Genomic DNA, 16,070 nt, shown 5'->3' on the forward strand with positions numbered 1-16,070 from the left:
AAGTTGAGCTACTTTGTTTTAAACTCATTAAGAGTAATACATTTCATATTTTAAACCTTATGCATGCCTGTAATAATAAAATTAGGACACAACTCAGAAAGTTTAACATCAAAAGACAAATTTGGCAAGTAAAATACATTATTAGGACCTACAATAACAGTTAAATAAGACAATGTGTTCCAACAGGTATCAGTCCAAACTAATAAACGAACAAAAAAACAGAATATGACATTTTGACAAAATAGTTCCCCTTTAAATTCACATAACTTTACCATTTAAATAATAAAATATGTTTTCTCGTCAGTTGGGTTTTATATAAATGGTACACAGAGACAAAAGAGCAAATAAACAAGTTGAAAAGCATGAATTCCTTTGACCATTATGGAAATGAAGAAAAATTCTGATTGTATAAAAAGGTACTTTTAAGTTATAAAAACTACACGAAACGCGCCAAGTATAAAACACAAATTACTTAAAAATATAATTCTTTCAATTAAATTTTTATATTTTGTTCTACGTGTTTTCTTCGCTGCTCTTCATCCTGCCGCAGCTCTGTAGTGATGATGATGATGTTTCCGCCTCGAGGAGCTTGGACCTCGCGCGCGTCACCATGGAAGCGCTCAGTTTGCTACATGCATTCGCCATTTTGCTGCCTCGCTGCGTGTGTGTGTGTTGGGGGGGCTCCTTTCGAGGCGAATACCTCCATACAGCTTCCAAACAGTCAACACTTTCAGACCCGGCTGAAAGAAGAAGACATGTCTCCGTTTGTGGACCGAACCGTCGCTGCCGCCGCCTGACATGACGACGACGGAGCAGTAGTTTCTTCTTCCATGGTGTTCGAGGAGGGCCAGGGGGAAAAATTAAAGGTTCGTCTTCTAACTTTGCTCGCCCAGATAGTTCGCACTAAACACGGTCAAAATGAGCGTAAGACACGCTGTTCCAGCGCTAAATACCGAGGCTAATAATGCAGATAAACGTCTGCTAGATAACTGGAAATTGTTCTTACTGGAGGCATTTTCTGACAGTACAAGCTACCTGAACCAGTTCGTTAAAAAAAAAAAAAAAAAACCGAGAGCCACAAGTGGTTGTACTCATCCGTGTATGTTTTATGAATTTAAGGAGCTGTTACTTAAATTGTGTTGTCAGATGCTGAACGAGAAATACCACTGGACCTTTAATGAATGCTCCAGAGGAGCAAAGCACAACAATTTAAACTGATGCTAACGCAACAACACAAAGTGCAGTAATTAAATATACATTTATATATTTTCAATACAAATAAATTCTTAGTAAATACACGAGAAACTGCAAAAAATGGCCATTTTTGGACGCCACATTTACAAAGTAATTTATTTGTTTTTATTTTTGTTACCATTTTTTATAAGTTAGATTTCTTTTGTTGATTTTTTTGGGTGTGTTGCCTATATTTTTCAGGGTGTTTGGTAGAGAAGCACTATTTGTTAAATTTAGGAGTACTGCAAATACAAAGTTAAAAATATGAATTGGATAATAAGGCTGCACAGAAGTCTGTTGGAGTCAGCCTCCCCACCATCACAGACATTACACCTCTAGATGCAACCTAGATGCAGGAAGAGGGCCACCTGCATCATGAAGGACCACACTCACCCAGCACACACACTTTTTGCTCTGCTCCACTCAGGAAGGTTAAGGAGTATTAAGTGTAGAACCACTAGACTGAGGAACAGCTTCTACCCTGAGGCTGTTAAACTCATGAATTTCTAACCAGAATAATCACTGTGGAAAAAATCACATCATGTTGCTGCTGATCTGTTTCATGTTGCTGCTGATCTGTTTCATGTTGCTGCTGATCTGTTTCATGTTGCTGCTGATCTGTTTCATGTTGCTGCTGATCTGTTTCATGTTGCTGTGTTCATTCGTGCACATCTGCTCACACTGACTCATGTTCAGGCTGCTGTTCAGCATATTGATTTTATTGTGTTTATGCTATTAGTGCTTAGTGTATATTTAGTTTATGTTTTTCTTAATTCATATCTTAGATCTTATTGCTGATTTATTTTTATTTTTTTACATTTTACTGTTGGATGTAACTGGGACCCTGTGTACATAATCTCGTTCCACCACATGTACCACATGAAGTGTGTATGACAAATAAATCTCTCTGACTCTACAACAATAATAACAATTAATAAATAATAAATATCATTAAAGTAACTTAACAATTTAGGAGTATTTTAGGCCTTCACTGTACTTTGTACTATTTACATTTATTTACACAACTGTTTTAAAGCAAATCATTTAACATAAAATTTTATAGCTTTTTAAAAATAATTAAAATATTTTTTGCATATTTTCTCTTTGTGTGGTGAGTTATTACTTTACATATTCAGTGATTTCTCAGTGCTTTGTAGGCTTAATGAGATATTCTGTGAAACGTAAATTTAATGTAACAAACTATTTAAGTTTCGAGAACAATCAAGGACACCATATAAATATCAACTCTTGTTATTAGTTCGCATTATTTCTCTTGTCTCTTGTTTCTATTTTTGTTTTGTTGCTTTGTGTGGTGTTTTTTCTTCAGGACCTCTGTAGTTGAGTGTTGCATTGACTGTTTATTCTCTCCGTGTGTTACAGTCATACAGCTTGACACACAGGACTGCAGTTTTCCATCACCATCTGCCAAAGATGAAAGCACAAAGTAAAGGGGAGGAACATTTCTGTCCTCGTTGGATTCTGTTTGCCTCCTTCGATTCTCCAATGTGACACATCCAAAAGACCACTAATAATGATACCTGGATTGATCTCTCAAGAGTTACATGACCAGCTTCTGGACCTGAGGAATTACCAGAATCGCACAAATGGGGTGGAAAAGCTTAAACATATCCTCTCAGAAGTGGACATCAAGTCGGTCCCATCTGCTAGTATCGAGGAGTTCATCAATTTTCTTCCAAGACTTCTAGATGACAGTAATTTTAAAGTGCTCTATGGCACCTTAAAAGTTTTAAACTTACTAATTCAGAAGTTAGAGACGGGTGTAGATAAATTTTTGAAACATATTGTTTTAGTTGCCCTTAAGGTTCTTGGTGACACTCGTGCTGTCACCAGGAATGAATACCTTAATGTGTTTCAACAATTGATGAAAACCGTCCCACCGCAGCAGGTTTTGGATCTCGTCATTGGCAACTTGAAACACAAAAACTCTAGAGTTCGGGAAGATGTCCTTAACATCATCATGGCAGCTATGCTTACTCATCCGAGGAAAGACTTCAACATTCCCAAGCTTTGTTTTGAGGTTGCACCCTACTTAGCAGACAGTAAAAGGAAGGTCCGCCACGCTGCCCTGGAGCTGTTTGCTGTTTTTGACCATTGCCTGGACACAGGGAGAAAGCAGCCGCTAATGAAAGCTGTGGACATGGTAGAACTTAACGAGGATGCAGAGGGTCTGATGGCAGCTGTACAGGCGAGACGAACCAGACACATTCTTCCAAAACTAACCTCGGAGGGGACTGTGGAGTATGGTTTGGTGGTGCCCAAACCTGGACAGTGGTCCTCAGTGCAGTACGGTTCTGGAGCGGATCTGGACTGGGTGATAAATGGAGGGCGGATAAGCAGTGCCAGGAGCTACAAAGCAGAGCCAGACAGCAACCGATTGTATGGGTACGGCAGCTTAGGCTCTCTCACCGATGACCTACCACTTCAAAGAAGAATCGTCAGTGCAGGCAAAGGGAAGAACAAACTACCTTGGGAGATATCAAGCTTCTCATCGACTGACAGCGAGCAGCAACAGTACAGCACACTTAACGGCAAGTTCTCTGAACAGGTGAGCTTTGTCCTCATTGGCCTATCACCATATTCTCACGTTTCTCTCATTGTAATTACTATTCAATTAACTTTGCTTTTTGTTTTTGATAGCTGACTATATTGTTTTGGTAAAAGCCACTAGTAAAATAAATCTGAAGTAAGCAGCTGAAAAAAAGTGCAAATCTAGCACTTTTTCATTAAGGAAAAAAAAACATCTTATGGAGAAAAATAGGAACTCAGCAAACTTCTACAGGAAGGAAATGCAACGAGTGTTTATTCAAGGAATAGTTATCTTTGTGGATATTTGAGATATTTCATATATAAAAAAGTGCTAGTGTATGAGTTTTTCAAAACAGACAAAAATCACCTCAAATGAGTTAAACTGTGGTTTAGGATGGCATTATTATATATATTTTTATTGTTGCTATTCAGATATCTTATTCAGATCTTATAGACATACTTGCAAAAAGACCTGAAGCGCTCGGCCTTGACCTCTCTAAGTGACTTTAAACATCTGTTAAGTTCCTGGCAAAAACCACTGCAGACATGTTCCTGTTATTAGTGTTCTAAATCGCCTTATAATCTAGCTGGTTTTTTTGCTACTATTCCTCTTGATTGTCCTTTTGGTTGCTATTTTGTTTTGATTTGTTAAAAAAGAGAGAGAAACTTAAATTTGTGAACCTATGCCTATTTTATGACTGTCAATCATTGTCTTTGTTATTCACTGTTGTCATCATTCTTTGTTAAGAAATCAGGTGTCTCTTGCAATTGAGTCCCCGAGGCTCAATGGGATTAACCTGTTTAAATAAAGGTTGAATGAATGAATACAGTCAATTCAAGTGACAATGGAAAATTTGCAGATGGTTTTAGACAAATGACTGGAAACCACTATTTTCAGGAAATGACATAAATTAGCCCATTAATTGACATAATTTATAAATTTTATTGTTGGATGTAACTGGGACCCTGTGTACATAATTTCGCTCCACCACATGTACCACATGAGGTGCGAATGACAATAGTGTTCTTATCCATCTTACTGAAGAGGTTTCAAAACCGATCTCATCACTTGTCGGCTGCATCTTCTTCATCTATTCTTATTCATAGACAAAATATCATAATGGCTTTAGTAAAAATGTTGTTGACTAATAAATTTAAAGACTTAAAATGTGGTTTGACTCATTCAGAGTGTATTTTTACGTGAGAAGAAAGTGTACAGAGCAAGAAAGTCTTCGTGGTAGCACTTTCCTCAGAGACAGTTTGGGGTGAAAAATCTCTAAATATAGAGTCAATTTTCGAGAGCAGCAGCACTGAGGGAGGGGTTTATCCTATTTTGTTAATTTTCTGTTTACATGTATGAGTCATGCATGCATCCTTAAACACATAATTTATTTTTAGGAATGCAGTTGAAATATTTGATTCTAATACGTGGGATAAACAGAAAGATGTATAACACTTTGCAGTATCCCTGGCACTATACCTGCTGGAAATACATTGGATGACTCATTTTCTTGCACATCAACACTTGCTGCAAAGATGAGCAGAAACTATTTTGAGAATATGCCTTGTAGTCACAGTATTCATTTATAGCTATTCAAGTAATATTTGTTGTTATCTAAGTTTAGAAACAGGATACGTCTGCCACCATCTGCTTTATTTACAAGTATCCATTTGCTGTGGCATGTAGCTTTGTTTTACGAGGTATTTCTTATAAATAGTTTTGTCAACTGTTTTCCATCTCACACCTCATTTGGAAAAGAAAAAAACTTCTGTTTTCAGGGATATCTGTTTCCCAGCAACACCAGTAACATGGAAAGCACATACTGGAGAGGTGATGAAACATAATTGGTTATATCACAGGGTGTAAAAAAAAAAAGCTTGTTTAATTCTCTGCTGTTGATTGCACTCACCCCAAGTGCTCTGCAGTGGGTGTTGATCTGATTGTAGGCTATGGGAGTTCAGTTTTACTGTTTTATTTCAAAAATGGAAAAGCATACATTTATTTGAATCTGTCTTAAATGTGATTTTGCATCTTATTTACGTTTACTGTAGGCTTTACATCCAGCAGATACATGGAAGTGACACCCACAGATTGCAGTATTTTGTTTGAAATATGTATCTACATCCTTTTGTTTAGTCTATAGGATGGAATTACACAGAAGCCCTTGTTGTGTTTATGGTTAGGCTAGTTACTTGAACTGTAGCTGATATTGCTGCTGCTTTTAAAATAATTGTACTTCTGCCTGATTCTAGGTGTCAAGTGAGGATTACTTACCTCATTCTACGAAGCCAGAGACCTACATACCAAGTTTCAGTAAGTGCCAGGAGATCTCTTAACATTTCAACCCCTCGTGCGTGAGACTAACACAGATGACTGACTGTCATGGTCAACTTTAGCTTGACTCAATTTAGAGCAGTTTTAATTTGGATTATCATACTGAGTTAAAGGAGTCACCATTCCAAATGCCACTAAAAGCTCTGAGATAAGAGAAGTTCAAAGCTGCTTGGCCATACCAGTCTCGCACTGTGACAGAGGAGGCAAAGTGGGAAATTAGGACTATCAAACCAATTACAGAAATTGTCCACAAACTGAAAATAAATAAATAAATACATGGTAGACTTTTACTAATATACCACTGATTTCAAGACACTCAACACCAGAGAAGAACCTCCTGAGAGATACATTTAACTGCATGAATGTTCCAGCTTTTCTGTAACATTAGAACCCATAACAACAAGGTTAAGGCTCAGTACAGGGCATCACCATTTTCTTTGTAAAATACAGGTCTGTTTGATCTTCTGATATTTTTGTCATATTGATTGCAAAGTTACCGGTAGCTTTCTGCTACATTCCATATTTGTGAGTATTTTTTTATTTTTTCTCCTATTCTACACGCACAGGGCTCATGTTTACTCCAACACTGCGTCTGTGGCTGAGTGGTTAAAGCAGTTGTCCTGCAATGCAGGAGTTGGGGGTTCGATTCCACCAGCAGTCACATGCTGAAGTGTCCCTGGGCAAGACACTGAACCCCTCATTGCCCCGATGTGTTTCCCATTGGTGTATGAATGTAGTGTAAAGCACTGATTAATCTTTGTATAGCTATAGTAGATTGCTGTATGAATAGGTAAATGAGGACACAGATTGTAGTTTAAAGAGCTTTGAATATCTCGATAAGATAGAAAGGTGCTATAAGTGCAGTCCATTTACCATTCCTATTCCTCACACAAATCGTTAGCAGCACTCCATGTTTTCATCGCTCACTGCGTTGAAAGGAGGACAATTATGTATCTGTGTCTTTATGTGCATGGTCACTTGTCTATTAGAAAAATATCTTATGAGACTTTTTATTAAACTGTTAGAAAGTAATCACTGGATATACTGTACATCTGAAGCTGAAAAACTTTCGAAGTCAGCCTGATTCACTATGGCCGCCACACCTAATAGCAAGTAGCAAACATAAAAATGGTTCCAACGCAGACATTTTTGCAGATTTTAAGCTAAAGTTTGGTGTGGTAGTACCTGAGGCTCATCCCCATCACACACTTTGGGTGCAAGGCAGTGGGCGACATACTTTCCTTCAATGCTGCTTTCATTTTAAGTCAGGTTTGAGCAAGTTTGCGTTGCTTAAAACTGCACATTTTGCAGTGTAACTTTTTATATTCAAGCTCGTTGTGATTTTGATTTGTAGATAACATGATGAAACCCTACTTTGCATTTGTGTTTTAGTGAAAATGCACTTTCTGTCTAGGTTCTGCAGAGCCAGAGAAGCCCCAGCCTTCCAGAAGGAGAGAGACCCCAGCAAATCTCAGAAGAAGTGGAAGCCTTAACTTAGACGCTGATATTTTTAAAACCAAAAGCTTTACCAACACAGATGTTGGTAAGGAGTCGTTACTTGAATTTATTTATTATATATTTAAAGTTATTGTTTTTGTTTGATTTGTGAACGCAATATCTTATAGTGACACCCAAAGGACGTATGCTCTCAAGGAACCCCAGTGTTGAGCGAACTTTTTCCCTCCCCTCAAACCCTTCCACGCCTGGCTCCTTCCTTCTGCCCTCCTACCCTCTGGCTACATGCACAGGGCTCATGCTTACTCCAACACTGTCCCATCATCATGCAGACTCTCCTGTCTCCATGTCAAACACCTGGCCCTACAAGAGAGAGAACAGCCCTCATCGGGGAGAAACTAGCTCCTGGTCAGAGACCGCAGGCACAGGTAATGGTAATATAGTAACACAACTATTCATGTGTGCCTATTTCTCAGTGGAATTTAAAATGTTTTGTCTATGTTTGGGGTTAGCTGTGTTTTTGTCTTGCTTATCCTAGAAGAGCTCTCCAGCAGACGCTCACCCAGGCCTCTTCGAGCCCCTCTCGTGAGCTCCTCTTCCACCTCATCCTTCAGGCGAGCTCTGAGCAACACCAGAGCAACCTTCTCCATCTCACCAGTTTTCCCTCCAGCAGAACAAGGTCATAAAGGTTATAATGGTCAAAAATCCAATACTTCAGCCAGCCCTCAGAACCTGCAGATGGACTCTGATAGCATTGGTGCTTGGCAAGATCTTCAGGAAGATGAACCCCTGGACATGCAGGAGGTCAGAGAAACTGTGTGTCTGTAGTCCACACTGTTAAAGTTAGGTGATCGTTGTACTCATTTTTAATGTTGTTCGCAGATGCTGAACTCCCTACGCTCTTTGCGGAATAGCGCTGCCAAGAAGAGGGCCAAAGTGAGCCACAATAATCTAGATCCAGACAGCCCAGATTCAGCTGTGAAGCTGGACTTGGGTCTAGACTCACCATTACACACCTCTCCAGTGCTTACCAGCTCAGCGAGTGAGAGTGGACTTTCCAGTCTGATCTCAGTTGCCAACTCAAGCTTCAGTGGCTTGAAAACCAGGTCAGAGATCCCCATTTTGTCACCTCTTTCATTTATTATTTAATAACTTGTTACTCTGCCTGGGTTATGTGTAATTTGAACAAGGCTTACTTTATGCTGGAATATAACGTAACGTTCTTTTTGCTGCATTAAATATTAAATGTCACAGACAGACTGAAAAGTTTGATCACATTTCATACTGTGCAAAGCAGTTAATTTCCCTGCATATATTTCATGTCTGTCAACAGTCCTAGAAATTCTGCCTCTTCTGTAATGAAACCTCGCATTGCAAGGGTGCCTTCTGCAACACTGAGGTCTTCTGTATCCATGGACTTCAGTAGTCTTCAAGGTATAAAATAAGTTAAATGGGTTCTGCCTGTTATGCTGTTTTGTTCTCCATCGGACTTTATTTTCTATCTTTTCAAGGAATGTACCAGAGAAATGAGCTGACATCCGAGGTGGGTGTCGTTGGGCAGAGGGTTACTTGTTGCAACGGAACAATCAAAACTGAGGAAGAGAACATGGGTTTGTCCCCTCCACTAGTTAAATCAGCCGTCCAGGATTCAGTCAGAGCTATAAAGCTTGCTAAAGGTCAGTGTGCCTCAACAAACAGAAAAAAAAAATCTGTATATACTCTGTGTGTACTTTTTCAAAGAGTTGCCATTTCTGTCTTTTTAAATTTTAGTATCCCAGAGTAACAACAACAGCAGGAATTCACCTGGTGCAGACATGCCTGAAGGAGTGATAGGAAGAGGTCAGTTTCTGCTGATCCATTAGGCTTTAAGTAAAAAAAAATCTACTAGAATAGATTATAATAATATTAAGAGCTTCTTTTTATGCTTTACACTCCTGCAGCTCTGTCTTTTTTTATGAAAACAATTATTTCTTTTATCCTGATGCATGCTCAATAATCCAGGTAGAAAAATCTAAAAAAGTTAAATCTGGTCCTGACTGCGGATGTCTCTCGGATGAGAGACGAAACGTTTCTACATTTTTTGTTGATTTGCTTTGTTTTGTTTTTTTGAATGTCCAGAGGACCAGATTTAACTTTTTTAGAATTATTTCTTTACATCCTCCCTCCAAAAAGAACAATTCTTCATATTGATTAGCTGAGATAAGATTAAACATTGTACATGCACAAAAAAATGACAATTTTAAACATATAACAGAATCATGGCTATTAAAAATAGCCTTTTTTATTTACTTGTTCACGTTGCAGTGTGTATCTTTTCACTCGTGCATCAAATTGATTTTAAGTTATGAGAGCATCCCTCATCTTTGTAGGCATGTTGAGCACCTCAATTTCCTCCACCTCTCCAGGAGTCGTTTTGTCACTCGAGCAGGGTGATTTGGCAGCCAAACCTTCCACTGATCCCTCAGCAGGCATTTACAGCAGTCAGCTTGACAGCGACAACAGCCCACGTCCACATGGGGCTAAAGTTAGTCACACTTTGAACAAATGTCGAGTCACACTACTTCATTGAAAGGTTCAAATGACTGGAGTTTAAATTTGTTTTCCCTGAAATGTGCAGGGGAGGGTGAAAAATCTGAGGACTGGTCGGGATAAAACAAGGCAACAAGGACTCGATCAACCAGAGGGACAGTCAGGCCAAGAGGACAAAACAAAAGAGAGGATTCGCCTTCGTGTCAAACAGATGCTTTCTGATTCGTCTACAGAACAAAATAAAGAACTGATCATAAAAGGTGGGACATGTTTTAGCACCTAAAATCAAGTATCTTCCTTATTTCTTTAAAAATTATTAATAAATTCCCTATAACCCACTATATTTGATTAGTCTAAAATGCATCTTTTTCATATAGCATATTCTGACTATAATTATTAAAAAAAAAAAATATATATATATATATATATATTTGTAAACAAAAACTTAAATGATTGATGTTTTCACGTTTAGATCTACCTCTGAATGACAGCATATTGACATCTACCAAAGCGGACCTTCTCTCTGATGAATCCCCCACCAGTCCTCCGGGACCTCAAAGTCCAAGAAAGTGTTTAACTCCACCCCACCAACCAAGTCCCCCTGCAGTGCCTCCCAACCCAAAAAATGTGTCCCGTCTTAGAAGGGCGCCTAGCCTCACCAGAACCCGACCTTCACTGTCTCACAGTTCAGGTCTGTGGATCGAAGAGACTAAAACATCATACATGTCATGATGACTGATCACAGTCCGGCCACGTTATAAATAGATGAAGCAGTGTTTTAACAGAAAGAAAATGTTTGATATTTAATTGGAAAACCAGTGTTCAACTATACATTTGTTTAATAATGCTTTGTTTTGACAAACTATTGTCAGTGTACCGCTGCCTACATTCACTTCTTGTTTTCGGACTTTTTGAGATGTAACATGAGATGTAACAATGCTGTGTTGTTTGGTGTCTGGCTGCACATTTAGATGAACTGTGCCATGCTACAATAAGAAAGAAGAATCTCTCAGAGCCTCCAGACCTTTGCCCCTTTTCAAAGCCTGACCTGGCGCTCACTCAGAGTTTCAACTTGCTGAGCTCAGAGGACTGGTGAGAAACGCTTCATCTTCCTGCAGTCATACTTAAAACCCTCATCTAAGGTTTCAGTCATGGCATAAGCGTTCATTTGAAGGAAAGTTTCTCACTTTTGACAATTTAAAAGGTTCATAAACATTTTGAAAAAACATACTATCCAACTATTTTTAAAGTTTGTTAAATTTAACAGCAAATAAAGAAATGTCCTTGGTTCATGTTTGTATTATTTTTAGGGAAAAGAAGATTGAGGGTCTAAAGTTCCTGCGCTCTCTGGCCTACAACCACTCAGACACGCTTCAAAGCCGGCTGCATGAAGTTTGTCTGTTTCTCACTCAAGAGGTAACATTGTTCTGTCCTGCTTTGCTGCTAATAACTTCAGTTGTCTATTCAATTTCTATGTACCGTATTTTCCGCCGTACACGTCGCACCACCCTATTAGTCAGATCAGTCCAAAAATGTCTAATAAAGTGGAAAAATCCATAAATACGTCGCATCTATTACGCGTCACCACTGACAAACCGAAAATGTGGGCCGGTGTTGTGCCATAATTTGATTGGCTGCCAAATGGTGGCCGCGAGAGCGTGCGCGGGAGGATTTTAACAAGATTAACACTGAAAAACAATTATTTGTTTGCTCGAAATTATAGCAAAGGTGTGTCTCAGTTTAACTTTTACTTAATAAATGCACTTCAGTGTTCACATTAGCTGCATTTCACTGGGGCAGCGCAGCGAAATGAAGCTGATTTGACAGTTGCTCCAAGTGAGCTGGACGAAAGTGGCAGGCTGTGGCAAGCCAGCTGTGTCATTAATAGCCACTGGTACCTATTACTTGACACAACGGCATGCCATACAACTCTGATGCCATCTAGCAGCTGAAAAATGGTAGTGTTCAATATTTTCAGTCAGAATGAATGAAAACGGTCATATCTCAACCAAAATTTGGTTTATAAATATGGGAAAAAATCCATAAATATGTTGCTTCAGCATATAAGTCGCAGGGCATGCAAATTATGTGAAAAAAATGCAACTTATACAACGAAAAATACAGTGGTTTGTTCAAATGTCATCAGAGAAAACACTTGGTCGGATATATATTGGCTTAAGATTAAAAAAAAAGTTTCCCAAAATTGAATTTTATTAATCTTCCATCTGAAAGCAGAGACCTTTCAACATCTAGAACAGAAAATCCTGGACTTGTTGGCACTAATTATGTTCATTCAAACATTGACAGAACAAAGCTTTATGTCCTACATAATGTAAGATGTCATCCCTCTTGCCCTGGATGAAATATAAATGTTCTTTTTGTTCACAAAGTCGGTAATTTACATATATCACTCCTTCAGGTGAAAACCACGAACATGATAGCGTTGCCAAATCTCTAAATTATCAGCAATTTGCAACTGTTAGACAAATTCATCACCTCCTCACTGCCCGTTTGCTGCTGCTTTTCTGCCATCTGTAGGTGATTAAAACAACTGCTCAGACAATTTTTTTTTAACAATTATTTGGAATAAAACCTATTAGCTGTTGAGTAATAAATATATCAAATTTAAAAATGTATAGTCATCTTTAGGCTGTCACAGAAAATTATTTTTTTACTCGTTTGTTGTTTTGTTTTGTGCTTAAATACCTTTATTTTTCAATAAATAAATGAAGTCGTTCTTTCTTTTAGGTGAAGAACCTGCGATCAGGCGTGTCCAGGGTTGCAGTGTGTACACTTGGTGACCTGTACACACATCTGCAGAGGGCTATGGACCAGGAACTGGAGGGGACAGTTAAAGCTTTGTTGCATAAGGCAGGGGAGAGTAATGCCTTCATTAGGCAGGATGTGGATGCAGCACTGGTCTGCATGGTGCAGCACTGCACCCCGACTCGTTGCATTGCTGCTTTACTAACTGGAGGACTGAGGTTCTGATACAAACTGAAAAAAATACATTTTCACCAGATTTGATTGTAACATTTAAATGCGTATTGTTTGATTGCTTATCCGGTTTCTTCTTTGCTGACAGTCACCTTAATCCAGTGGTGAGGAAGTGTGCAGCTCAACATCTGGCTAATCTGGTAGAGAAGGTTGGTGCTGCACGACTCCTGTCAGGAAACAAAGATCTCACAGAGAGAATTTTACCTGCCATCACTAAACTTACACAAGACTCCTCCCAAGAAACCAGGTATGAAAGGTTAAATGTCGCTCTGTTTTAATATTTACAGCCAGTTTAGACTTATAAGTTTATTTGGTTTTTTTTCCCCATATAAGAACATAAGTACCAGGAATATTTTCAGACACCGTTTCACCCAACAGGTACTTTGGTCGTCGAATGCTGCTGTCGTTGTCATCTTATTCTGACTTTGACAAGATCTTGGAGAAATATATTCCTACCAAAAACCTGCAGACTGTTAAAGACACTCTTATAACTCTCAAGACAAAGGTATAGTTTCTATATGTAGCACAGCAAGATTTACTAATAAGAAGCCTCAAACACATCTATCTAACCTGGAGGTTGCTGGGATTTCAGGGCCTTGGTGAGATGGCCCAAGACACTCAGTCGGCCAGAGGGAGACGCTCCCTTCCAGGCAGTGGGACGGTCAGGGCTTCATCTCTCAACGGAGAACCAAACAATCAGACCAACAAGTGGGTACAGATCTGAAATTACAAACTGTCATGAACTAAAATATACTCGCATGTATTTACATCGAAACTTTCAATGCTTTTCAATCATCTGCAGGGAGTCGAATAGCCGCTACAGCTGCAAATATCAGACACAAAGTATTGCTGATAAAACGGAGTACATTAAGCAGATCTCAGGTCTGTTGGGTTCAAAGGACTTCAGAGAGCGGATCAAAGGCATCGACCAGTTGGTGGCTGACTGTGAACACAACCCCAACATGGTCATCAATAGTCTATTCCCAGTTAGTGCAAGCATTTTGTAATAACAAGCATTGTTTTGGTTCTTAATTATTAACATGCAATACTTTTTTAAGTGAATAGACTAACAGACTGAATGCTCCTCCCTCTGCTTCTTGTCTTGTAGGTGTTTGATGCATTCAAAGCCAGACTGCAGGAGTCCAACAGCAAGGTTAACCTTTACGCCCTGGAGTCTCTGCAGAAAATCATTTATTTGCTGAAGGACAGCTTGTCCCAAGCTGTCAACATCCTGGTCCCAGCAATCGTGGACAATCACCTCAACTCCAAGAATAATGCCATCTGTTCTGCTGCTAACGGAGCTATCGATGCCCTTACTTTAAATCTCGGTACTCATTTTGAACATCTGAAAATTAGAGTTAATGTTGATGTAATAAATGATATCCGTGTTGTTTTTGTTTTTTATTTTTTTTTTTTACCTTTCACAGACAACATTCTACTTCTACAGCCTTTTTGCACCAAGGCACAATTTTTAAGTGGTAAAGCAAAGGTGGACCTAATCGAAAAGGTTGCAGGTTCGTCTGGTGCAGCAGTTCTTAATGCTTTAATCTGCTGGTGTTTGAGACATCTCTTTTTGAATACATTTTTTTTATCATCTCCAGGCCTCGTAACAGAACTCTACCCTCGCAAGCCACAGATGGTTGAGCAGAAAGTGTTGCCCTTACTATGGCACCTCCTGGGCACTTCGACCCACAGCGGCACCGTTCATGGCAGAGGCGGCAGCATAAGGGGTGCCACGGCCAACCTGTGCCAAGCCCTTTACACCCAGATGGGGCCAAGCCTGAGTGAGTGTGCTGCCTCCCAGCCTGCCAGTGTCCTCAAAGGTCTAAATGAGATCCTGAGGACCCTATCCTAAGAAAAGCAGAATCCAGACGTGAAAGAGAACATTAACACTGACCTTACTTGAAGAAAGAGATGTTCCACATTTCTTATAGTGCCTGCACTTTTATATCAATAAGAAGAAAGTCCTTACATTTTCAAGTTGCTCCTACTCATATCAGTGACATTTCCTCTGGCACAGAAACATTGTAACACGTGGACATCAGGTCTTACACAAACACAGCCTGCTCTCTTTGCACTTTGAAAAGTAGCTTATCGTCATAGCTTTCCTCCATCACGTACTGTTGACAAATCAGACACTATTACAGAATGTAAAACTGAAATGCACAAAAAAAAGAGGAAGACAGGGAACCTAAAGGTGTATATTTTTGCTGACGTGATATTTTTGACATGTCATAGATGATTTATGTAATATTAGTACAAAGCATTTTGGAACAGCTCAGTTGTGTATTTGCACAGTATTAGTGTCGTGTACGATGTTTCAGTTATAATTTATCTATTGGAAAGTCTTTAATGATGTGTTGAGTTGGTACCGTTTGTCCCATTTTTGTTTTATTGCATGACCAAATTTGGCAGAATCAAAACTGTATTTTTGTCAATGAAATGTGTGCGTACACTAATGCCTAGATCAAACTTGGTTTTACTTGCTGCACCTTCATGGGGGAGCAGCAGGAAAGAAAAAGAAGAGGAGTTTTACTCTAGTTGTTGCCTGAGAAACATTGAGAAGCCTGGTCTGTTTTTTTCTCAGTATCGTGCCAGTCTTCTAATAGCCTTTTAATTCAACTGTTGTTAAATTATATTTAAATGCTTTGTGAACAAGAGGAAAGACGTATATGAATAAACAGATTTATTTCTCTAAATCTAACTTCAGTGTGCTTCCTTTCAGGACTGGAAACGTTTGATGTCACACACATTAGCAACGTTCCCCTTCATAATCAACTCCTTAACGATAAATAACCTTCAAGTAAAGCTGTGATTTTGAAACATGTAATGAGTTCCCCCTCAGTTTATACTAAGCTCTTGAAGTACCACCAAACGCAGTGGTTCCCAACCCTGGTCCTTGAGGAACACCATCCTGCATGTTTCGATTGTTTTCCTGCTTTGGCACACCTGATTTAAATGAACGGGTGATTAG

At 39.1% G+C, this 16,070-nt stretch overlaps 1 protein-coding gene across 1 annotated transcript; it reads left to right on the forward strand.

Annotated features, from left to right (window-relative positions):
- The first annotated feature begins 697 nt into the window (after nucleotides 1–697).
- LOC119427615 (TOG array regulator of axonemal microtubules protein 1) lies at nucleotides 698–14,968 on the forward strand. Its single transcript, XM_037695251.1, has 23 exons — nucleotides 698–866; nucleotides 2,614–3,799; nucleotides 6,034–6,094; nucleotides 7,530–7,658; nucleotides 7,741–7,998; nucleotides 8,109–8,374; nucleotides 8,453–8,676; nucleotides 8,904–9,004; nucleotides 9,082–9,246; nucleotides 9,341–9,409; nucleotides 9,976–10,094; nucleotides 10,188–10,359; nucleotides 10,572–10,790; nucleotides 11,071–11,191; nucleotides 11,410–11,515; nucleotides 12,848–13,083; nucleotides 13,185–13,343; nucleotides 13,475–13,601; nucleotides 13,689–13,804; nucleotides 13,899–14,082; nucleotides 14,205–14,424; nucleotides 14,524–14,610; nucleotides 14,698–14,968. Exons 2-23 carry the CDS (start codon nucleotides 2,765–2,767, stop codon nucleotides 14,949–14,951), a joined length of 4,428 nt encoding a protein of 1,475 aa, XP_037551179.1. The 5' UTR covers nucleotides 698–866; nucleotides 2,614–2,764; the 3' UTR covers nucleotides 14,952–14,968.
- The last annotated feature ends 1,102 nt before the right edge of the window (nucleotides 14,969–16,070 follow it).

The sequence above is a fragment of the Nematolebias whitei genome, chromosome 21 (genome assembly GCF_014905685.2).
Source record: "Nematolebias whitei isolate Nwh7 chromosome 21, NemWhi1, whole genome shotgun sequence".
Classification (NCBI taxonomy): Eukaryota; Metazoa; Chordata; class Actinopteri; order Cyprinodontiformes; family Rivulidae; genus Nematolebias; species Nematolebias whitei.